Raw genomic sequence first — 10,849 nt, 5'->3', positions numbered from 1 at the left:
ATTATTCAGATACTTTGTTTGCGTAGTTCCTGCAGTTCAAAAACTACTGCATTTACAGAAACTTTCGAGCGAATACCAACATTTTGAGTAGGCCAGTAGCCTACTCTAAAAGTAGTTCTCCACCAAACATAACTGCATTCTAATACTGTGTTGGACTCATTTTTACACTGAACAATGTTACTTGTACAAAATTAATTTAAAAGATGTTTGCTTTGACTGATGACAGGCGGATTTCCATAGTCTACTGAAATATGCTGCGGAGGATAATTAGAGGATAGAGGATAATTACGGTTAATTACAACTTGGGTGACATTGCAACAGTTTATCCAGTTTATCTAAACCACTATATGTGGAGGTCAAATTTAAAGCGAGTGACTAGAAATATTAATAATATTTGTATTATTTTTTTGTTAATAGTAAAAAAAGGACATGCACAACCAACAGGTTCTCACTCTCAACTCATCAATGACAGCAGCTTGGTCAGTGGCCATAATCTTCAAACTATGATGCTCTACCTACCCCTCTAGCATCAGTTTTTTGTGTGGAGGGTGTGGAATAATACGGTTAGAAATCCAGTTACACTTTTAAAATAAAGCTTACTGACAAGCAACTCACATATTATGACTTTTATTAACGTTTATAAACGATTGTGGTTTGATTATGTTGATTATGTACTTTGGGTTAAAATAATTACGTTCAGTCTGGTAATTTACCTAATAGAAGTTCCGTAAGTGACGTTGCTTGTAATAATAATAGTAATAAGCTGTATGTTGCATCATTTACGTACATAAACGTACTTTCGTAACATAACTTAAAACTAATTAGTTTTGACTCTTGGACATAAACAGGACACAAACACTGGTCTTCGGAAGGATAGTCCAGTAAGACCAATCCAACCCAACCACCCCCGACTTGGACATACTCTTTATACCGCTGCACTAGAGGGGCACTTCAAGAAGAGACGCACTTCAAGAAGAGACGCTACAGCGTCAGACTTGGAAGTGTAGGGCCACTGACGGGGCTGCTGTATATGACGCATTGGGAGTGAAAGGGGGCCGACACAATTATAGTTACTATAGCAGGTCAAAGCTGAAGAAGGGTACTCTTAATCTTAGTTTTCTCTACCAGATAAGTTTGATAGATCAGGGGGTTTGTTTACAACCCGTCTGATCGCCTGACTGCTTTTGTTTCCTGTCCCATTCGACTTGAGTCAATATTATTATAAGCGATAGAACTGCCAACTGAAGTTGTAATAAACAGGAATTATCCTTTAAAGTACACGCATATTATAGTCAATGGGACTGGTATAGTAATTTCATGAGCCTCTGCACTGCCTTCCATTAAACATTTTAAAAATGAAACCACTGGGGATTCAGGCCTGGATCCTCCTCCCCCCATGATAAATTGAGCTAAAAGAAACATACACCTCTTACGTGCTGCATGTGGTGTCTGATGGCCTCTGATAAGCTTTACACCAAAACTTTCTCAAGTCAGCATTCGGAGTATACTTTGCTGTCATCAAACTGTAAGTGTTTCTGTAGTTCCCAAAGTTTCTGAGGTCAAGAATAAACATAGAGGCTCAATTCTATGACAACTGAGTAAACTCCATCTGCTGCTATGTGATATAGTTGATATAGACTAGGGCTGGCCAAAGTGGGGCTGAAGTTTTGGCCCGCTAGATGTTTCTAATGAAAAACAAATGAAAAACAAAAAACAATATAAATCTCTGATGCTGTTTTATTTTTTATGACATAAAAATGCTCTTTAAATATGTAGCATCCTGCAATATTATTCATTTTTCAGAATCTGAGCACAACGGGCAGAGAGACACTGTGCAGGAAGTCAGTCAATTAAGGGAATTTAATCCAAGTACCATTTTGCATCTTTAAAATACAAGACAATAGGTTTTTGCATTTGGCCCTTGGCCAACAATTAAGTTTAAGTTTTGGCCCTCTGTGGGACAAAGATCTTTAATCGACATTGTTTTGTTAAACTGCTGTCAGCAGCTCAATGATGCAGCTTTTCTTGATGCCTGATGCAGGGGTGAAAAGTCATGATTGTAACAGAACATGAAGGCTCTGGCAGTTTTCTGGATAACAGCCCTCCACATGACAAGCACCTCCAACAGAGAGCCACACAATGAAGACACACACCTCAGAGTCAGCACCATGTCCTGTCTTTGACATCCACTTTAAAGTTCTTAGCATCAGAGAACATACAGTATAAAGCTTGGCAGCTGGGCTGGTTACTGTGCCGCGGTGCAGCGGTGGCTCTTGTAGGTTCCCAGATGACGGAAGCTGCGTCCACACTGCTGGCAGCAGTAGGGTGTGGCCCCGCTGTGGATCCTCTGGTGGGTGTACAGGTTCCCCAGCTCCTTGAAGCGGCGGCCGCACTGTGGACAAGCGTACGGGCTCTCGCCAGTGTGCACCCGTTGGTGTCTCTTGAGTCCAGAGAGCACAGAGAAACCTTTGCCACACTGGGGGCAGGGGAAGGGGCTCTGGGCTCCGCTGTGCACCAGCCTGTGGCTTTTTAAGCGAGCTGCGTGGCGGAACCGCTCTCCACACTCTGGACACATGAAGGGCTTCTCTCCAGTGTGGATACGCTGGTGCTGCCGCAGGTTACCAAGGTAGTTAAAATGGCGACCACAGTCCCCACACTCATACCCACCCTCGATTTTAATCTCCTTTTTAACTGGCCCCCCTCCCCGACCAATGCCAACACTAGCCCCTACTCCTGTACCGCCCACATTCTGTCCCCCTCCACCCCTCCTGGGGTCACTATTGCCATCTCCCATGGTGGATGAAGCTGAACAGGTGGACTGCAGGGCCTGGAGAGCCTGGACATCTGCAGAGTCTGAGTGTATCAGTTTGACATGCTCCTCTAGGAACACAGAGTCAGGGCAGAAGGTTCCACACAGAGAGCAGATATAGGTGTGGCTGGGGAACTGCTGGCCTGTAACCACAAACAAACATTATTTTATCATGATGGGTGCATGATTGCATTCATTTTAGCCATGATGTCATCTTGAATTTACAGTCAGTGAAGCGACAGCACTGAAGCAAATAAATTGGTACTGAGTTCCAAAAGTTAGTTCTCTAATGGAGAGGGCTGATTTGCCAAACTCAGAGAATCTATGTCAATCATCATATTAATCTTATCAATAAGATGTGAATTTGATGCATCCCTCAAAACTAATTACAACCAATGTACACAGTATACATAGTAAACTAAATATACTGTATACATAGTCTGTCTGTCTGTCTATCTACATATATGCATATTGTGGGAGAATTTAGATCCTATAAAATTAACATATCATCCAAAGAATAGTTCAACCTCAACTATTATAAGCCAAACTATGTAAGAATGAAAATTATCAGCCATCGTTATGATACACGCAGTGTGTATTGTGTATAATAACTATTTGTCATGTTGTGTGTAGTGTTGTGTATAATAACTATTTGTTTTCACAAAGTGCGCCTGAGGTAATAGTAACAGAATAACGCCCTTTTCTGTTCCAGCATGACTGTGCCCCAGTGCACAAAGCAAGGTCCATAAAGGCATGGTTGGATGAGTCTGGTGTGGGAGAACTTGACTGGCCCACCCAGAGCCCTGACCTTAACCCCACCAAACACCTTTAGAATAAACTAAAGCAGAGATTGCGAACCAGGCTCTCTTTTCGAACATCAGTGTCTGACTTCACAAATGCTCTTCTGGATGAATGGGCAAAAATTCCCACAGACACTGAACAAGATCTTGTAGAAAGCCTTCCCAGAAGAGTGGAAGCTGTTATAGCTGCAAAGGGGGAGTCACATTTTAATGCCTTTAGATTTAGAATGGGATGTCATTAAAGCTCCTGTAGGTATAATGTGTAGGTAGTCCAATACTTTTGTCCATGTAGTTTAGTTATGGATCTATATTCGGCACCCTCAGCTAATGGCTTTTTGACCTTAAATCCACTGGATTTCCAGGATTACATTTCTTCATTCACATTAAATATTTTAGCTGGCATTAAATAAAGACACCTACCTCAAATCATTAAAAAACATAAAGACAATGAATACTCTCCAAATTAGTTTCTTTTGAGTTCAGCCAAAAACATCAAAATGTTGATTGGCTCAAGTGAAAACTATGAAAAAAGCATGTTACAAATCCGATCAAATATCTGTATCAGGTGCAGATTCTGATGCAATTCACATATCTAATATCATTCATCCAGCTCTATCTTACACTAACATCTACCATTGAAGTGATTTTTTATTTTTTTTTAACTCTAACCATCATTCTTTTCCCTTCTCCACCTTCTTACCCACCTGCTGCGAGCCTGTCTGTGTTGCCCTCCAGGGGACTCCCTTCCTCCCCTGGAGAGCTCTGGGGCTCCATGGAGAACTCAGAGGGCTGGACATGTGGGAGTGGGGCCTGGGCCTGCTCCAGTCCACCCCCCTCCCTCCTCGACGTCTCATCCTCATCATCATCCTCTGTCTCACCGGTGGGGGCGTTCTCACACTCTGGTTCCTTCATGACTGGGAAAGACATGACCACATTAAACTTGACCCCCTGGGTGAAAGTTGTACTGTGTGAATTTACTGTAAATGTATACACACATATACACATTCATTATTAGAATTTCATGGGGTCCCAGTTAGCAAAAGAAAAAAAGTGATTAAAAGTTATGATAAATGATAAAAAAAAAGGCTTTTGTAGGGAACAGTGTGGGTTAGCCTTAAGTGTGTTAGCTTTGATGTAACCAGGTGATTGTTTTTACGTTTACAATTCTTGCATTCACGGAAACGTGGTTAAAAAACACAGACAGTGATGACATGCTGCACATAGATGGCTTCGGGTCCCTTCTAAGACTTGACCAAGACACTGAGCTCACCAGCAAACAACATGGCAGCGGCGTGTGTCTCTACGTAAACACACACTGGTGCTCAACGGTCATCGTCAGAGAGGAAAAGTGCAACACCAACATCGAGCTTCTGGCTGCCTCCCTCCGCCCTTTCTATCTTCTCAGAGAATTCTCACAGCTCTTTCTCATCCTGGTTTACATTCACTCCAGAGCAAACGCATCTACAGCAACAGAGCACATAAAGGAAACCATACACAGACTTGAACTCATATCCCCAGACTCTCCCAAATTCATCCTGGGAGACTTCAACCACTGTGAAGCTGACAAGTCACTGAAAGGATATCAGTAATATGTCACCTGCACACCCATCGGGGAAAGACTCTGGATAAATGTTATGGATCCATTCCAGATGCATACAGATCCATTTCTCTTCCCCCACTCGGCTTTGCTGACCACAACACCATCCTGCTGGCACCAGCCTACACTCCCGTCATAAGGAGGACAGAGAAGGTTATTAAAAACATCAAGCAGTGGACCAACAACAGCATAGCAACTCTGCAGGGATGCTTCGAATCCACAGACTGGGATAACCTTCTCGCCCCCTCCAGCAACATCAGCGAGCAAGTGGACACGGTGTCTTCATACATCTCTTTCTGTGTGGATAACAACATTCCCACCAAAAAGGTCACAATCTACCCAAACAATAAACCCTGGATAACCCAAGAACTAAAGGAAATCCTAAATAAAAAGAAGATAATATTCTTCACTGGCACCGAATTTGAAAAAAAAGGAGGTTACCAGAGAAGGTGAAGCGTGCCATAAAAAATGCCAAGCTGAAGTACAAGGACAAAATGGAGGAAAAATTCACTCAAGGGAGCCTCCGCTCAGCTTGGAAGGGAATCAAAAATATGGCTGCTGTGAACACTGCTCCCACCACCCACAGGACCATCCAGGTGGCCGGCAGCAGCCCAGCATCCCTCCCCCTCATCCCTGACCTGAACTCCTTTTTTTCAAGATTTGAGATGGACAACATCACCCAGCTAGAAGATATTATCTCCTCCCTCACACCTGCAGAAGCCGAACTCACCTTCAACACGGAGGAGGTGGTGAGAGCCCTCAGGAGGACCAAGGAGAACACAGCACCTGGCCCAGATAACATCAGCGGCCGTGTCCTGCGGTGTTGTGCAGAGCAGCTGGGGGGCGTGTTTCAGCTCCTGTTTCAAAGATCCATGGACAGTGGCACAGTCCCCCAGCTATGGAAGCACTCCACAGTGGTCCCCATCCCCAAGAAGAGCTCTGTCAAGGCTCTGAACGACCTCAGGCCTGTGGCTCTCACTTCACTCGTGATGAGGGCTATGGAGAGGGTCATAAAGAACCACATCATCAAGGTCACTGACCCACTCTCTAGTTGCTTATCGCGCAGGCAGAGGGGTTGATGATGCTAAAATATACATCCTGGACACTGTACATAAGCACCTGGAACACCCCAACACTACAGCCAGACTCCTGTTTGCAGACTTCTCCTCTGCATTCAACACTCTACAGCCACACATCCTGGCAAAGAAACTCTTCACCCGCTTCCACCTAGATGACCAGCTGATCCTGTGGATCACAGACTTTCTGACTAACAGGTCACAGAGAGTGCCGGTCAATAACACCTACTCTGACCTCTCCTTCACCTCTACTGGCTCCCCTCAGGGCTGCTTCCTCTCTCCTCTGCTCTTCATCCTCTACACTGATGACTGCAGGTCCACCCATCCAGACTGTCATCTGGTCAAGTATGCGGATGACAGTTCTCCTGTCGCTGCTCTCAGGCCCCTCACATCACCACAGCTCAGCGCTTCATGAATTTGTGGAGTGGTGTGATAACTCCTGCCTGGACTTAAACGTGGAGAAGACCAAAGAGATGGTGGTGACCTTTTCCAGCAAGCAGAGGGAGCTGGCTGCAGCACAGTCCATGGGAAGACTGTAGAGGTTGTGGACCTCTGTAGAGTACAAATACCTGGGCACAATCTTCGACTGCATGTTGAAATTTGCCTCCAACACAGAGGAGATTCTCAGGAGATGCCAGCAGCGGCAGTATCTCCTGAGGAAACTTAACACTTTTGGGGTCAACACAAACATCCTTCGGACATTTTATTACTCATTCATTGAGAGTGTAATCACATTCTCAATAACCTGCTGGTTTCACTCCACCAGCCTGCAAAACAGGACCCGCCTGCAGAGCACTGTCAAAGTCTGCTCTAAAATCATCGGACTTCCGGTCAGAACACTCACAACCGTGTGTGAGCAGCAAACACTGAGGACAGCGCTCAGGATCCTACAGGACCCCTCACATGCTCTGTTCCCAGTGTTTGAGTGGCTCCCCTCAGGACGCAGGAAGTTTTTTTAATTGAATTGAATATATGAAGTTTCTACATGGATTCTTTAGTACAGAAATGGAGACTTACCAAGGCCAGGGTAATTCCTTAAGTGGCACCCCTTTGTTTTTACTTGCATTTATTGTTAACACTTACCATATATACTGCTATTGTGTTACTCTAACAGATTTTGTTTTCTATTCTGTGATTGATTAATCAGTTTTTTGGTCATGTTTTGCTGTATTGTAACCAATGTGCAACCAAAAAAGATGAATTGTAGTGAAATTTTAAAAAATATATGCATTTGAAGAAAATTTAGGAGAAACTTAGTAGAAATTTGAGATTTGCTTAGTCAAGATTATGAAGAATGACTGTGGGTTTCCTCAGGCAGTCCAAAGACATCTAACTATAAAACAAGAAATCTCTGTCTGTATGGATGGATGTTATTTTCATATCTCAAGAACTATTCATTCGGTCGACTTCACACTTTGCAGATTTGTTGCTGAGGAATGACTTACTGTAGTAACCTGTTGCAGTGAGAGAGAAAAAAACGCAAGCAGAAGGTTAAATCAGTCTGGATGAGTGGGGAGACACGGTCAACACAGGATGTCTATTCTTCAGCGAGAACTGGAGGTGAGATTTTATGTTTCTGTCACCAGAAATATTCTAGCTAACTTTAGCTTCAAGGGCTGGATTGTTTACCGTTGCTTGGCAGCAACAACAGCTGCTCCGGGATGCCTCACTAATTGGTTGTTCATTGCTCATTGATGGTCTGGCTCAGAAATGTACTGATCTAATTTAATCTCATCAAGATTTTAAATCATAAATATCAAACATGTTCAGTATTATCGGGGTGGCCCAATGAGTCTGTAAGCAGTTCAGGAGGATTAAGATGCACATGACCAGATCATCTGTGGCAAACAACATGTTTTGAACTGGCCATGCACTAGTGTAGGTTGATTGGTGACAGTGTTGCCAGGTGCACGATAATTATCGTATTTGTACGATAATTTTGCCTTCTGTACGATGTACGATCAATAATCCCAAAAAAGGCCAAATATACAATAATTTGACCATTCCGTGAATGTGTGGTTGTAATCAGCCTGCAGCACCTGTCTGCCAGAGTTTTTTTGTGAACCCTGAAGGCATCTGTTTCCATTGTGACAAGTTTCCAGCCAATTGTACTTTTCAAAATGTGAGCTACGTGACGTCCATGCGTTTGCCTCAGAACAACGAGCATGATTGGTTGAATGGTCCACTGCGCCAGCCCCACGAGACGCTCCAGTCGGGTCCAGTGCTGATGTGGTGCCGTGAATCCATATTTTACTGATGGCACAAAGCCGTGAGTGCCTGTTAGACACTATTAAACACTAGAGTGACTATGGCGCAACAGCATATTTGACTATAGTGCATCAATAGACTTGTAATTTTGGTTATGACGGGTGTACGATAATTTCCCTCAAAATACGATAATTTTATGTCTCCGGTACGATAATCCTATATTTCCCACCTGGCAACACTGATTGGTGACTCTATAGTGGGAATGGCTGACTGACTCTGTGTGTCTGTGATTTGTGGCGATCAGCCACATTAAAACCACTGACAGGTGATGTGAGGTTGTGATTGTTACAATGTAATGTTCTGTTGGGAAAACTTGGGTCCTGCCACTTTACACACATCACCCATCCTAACACTGTTGTGGACCCAGTAGACCCCCTCAACAGCATTCCCCAATGGCAGTGGTCCCCCAAGCAGGACAATGTGCCCTGACACACCACAAAAACTGTTCAGGAACGGCTTGAGGAACACAACAAAGAGCCCAAGGTGTTGACCGGGCCTCCAAATTCCCCAGATCCTGATCCAATTGAGCATCATCCAAGAACAAGCCCAATCCATGGAAGCCCCACCTCCCAACATACAGGTCAGAGCTGTTTTGGCTGCACAAGGGGAAACTGCACAATATTTAGTAGATGGTTTTAATGTGATGGCTGATCAGCGTATCTATATCCTGTTATGTTTGCTTTTACTCTGCAATATAGGAAGTACATTTGTGTGTAGTGCGGGATCCATGAGATAAAAATGATTCAATCAATCTTCCTCACACAATGCTCTATTACTACCAGGATTTTCCAACAAGTTGCAACTAATGATTATTTTCATTGTAAATAAACCAGAAAATACTCGCATTTGTTTGGAGTATGAATTGCCAGATGGCCAGTTCTGACATTTTGCACCTTTAGTCGATTGTCAAAATAGTTGCTATTACTTTAATAGTTGAAAACTAACTGATTAATCACAAACTTTTTTCTTTGTTTTTTTGCTTAATCCAAATGTTATCTTAGAATCACATAATTTTTACAAAAGTCACATTCTTCACACACCTCATAGATTTGAATTGCCTCAAGTATATTCTTGTTTTCTAACTCCATAACTTTTCTTTCATTTTGCTGGTTCAGTGGTGGTCTGATGCCAACACATAGTGCATGTCTTCAAAAGTTGTGCAGTGACACCTCTGACTCCACACACATCTTGTCATTGGGTCTGTGTATTTACCTTTCAGGTCTGAAGAATACTCCATGGGTGCTACCCATTCGTAGTCATACATCCGTTTGCTGCCAGAGGGGAGCATGCTGAAGATGTCATCTGTGGTGGACTCGGAGTCTCCGTGCCCAGGCCCGGAGCCAGCCATCCCGCTGTCTGGCCACAGGTTGAGAGAGTGCGGGTCCGGCTCTTGGCGAACCTCCCTGTCGCCGCTGGCTTGGCTGCTCTGATCACCGTCCATTTCAGCACACCCCCTCGAGTTCTTGTCTTTCATTAAATAGTCGCAGATAGCATCTATATTCTCCTTTTTCACACCAGGCATGACAGCTTTGGCTCTCCTGGGGTCGACACTGTTGTGTTTGCTGGCAGAGCTGAAGTCAGGTTTCTTGAGGCCAACATCTGCAGATGTCTCCATGGTCGTGAAGCCGGGGAAAGGGTCCCTACCTTCCCTCTGAACTGTATCCAGTCTCGCCTTTAACACTTCGATTTCCTCAGTTTTCTCACGGAGCTCAATTTTCAGGACTCTTATCCTAATGCTGACCATTTTGCGGATCTCAGAAAGAGCTGTCTCCAGCACCACGGTGATGTTTCTGCCGAGGTGTTCGGTGATGTCGCTGACCGAGCACAGCAGCTCCTCGTCGGGCTCCAGCTCCAGGAAATCTCCGTCGGCTCGGCTCGCCGACCCGGGAAGCTCCATGAAGGCGCCGTGGAGTTCAGGAGACAGGCTCGTTTCGGCGAAACTGTGGTTTCTTTTGCGACTCATAGATTAGATTTGCTATGCGCTTTATTTTCTGGACAGTTTGGAGCTAGCTAAAAGCTACTCAGCAAGCTACTGTTTGGATGGTGCTGAAAGGCTGTAGTTAGGTCTGTCAGTTAGCGCGAGTAATGCCGGATGTAACAGGAATGTGTCTTCAATATAAAGGCATCATCGTGTCAAACAACCGCAGGGACACAGCCCTGTCAATCAGACTTTTGTTTTGAAGGCCATAAATGGAAGCATCTCTTTCGATGTTAATGTACTTGACAGATAAACACAGTACTCTATGGTAATAGCACAATTCAGCAGAGTTTAGATCAATTTTCACACGTAGCGCCCTCT

At 44.1% G+C, this 10,849-nt stretch overlaps 1 protein-coding gene across 1 annotated transcript; it reads right to left on the bottom strand.

The window, feature by feature from the left end:
• Window positions 1-1,719: 1,719 nt before the first annotated feature.
• Window positions 1,720-10,598, bottom strand: znf16l (zinc finger protein 16 like). The gene is made up of 3 exons (XM_073474451.1): window positions 9,763-10,598; window positions 4,314-4,523; window positions 1,720-2,952 (listed from the first exon to the last, which is right to left on the bottom strand). Exons 1-3 carry the CDS (start codon window positions 10,511-10,513, stop codon window positions 2,246-2,248), a joined length of 1,668 nt encoding a protein of 555 aa, XP_073330552.1. The 5' UTR covers window positions 10,514-10,598; the 3' UTR covers window positions 1,720-2,245.
• Window positions 10,599-10,849: the final 251 nt, after the last annotated feature.

Source organism: Pagrus major, chromosome 10, assembly GCF_040436345.1.
Source record: "Pagrus major chromosome 10, Pma_NU_1.0".
In the NCBI taxonomy this organism is placed as follows: Eukaryota; Metazoa; Chordata; class Actinopteri; order Spariformes; family Sparidae; genus Pagrus; species Pagrus major.
Note: the sequence above shows the minus strand (reverse complement) of the source record. Positions and strands in the feature narration are given on the sequence as shown.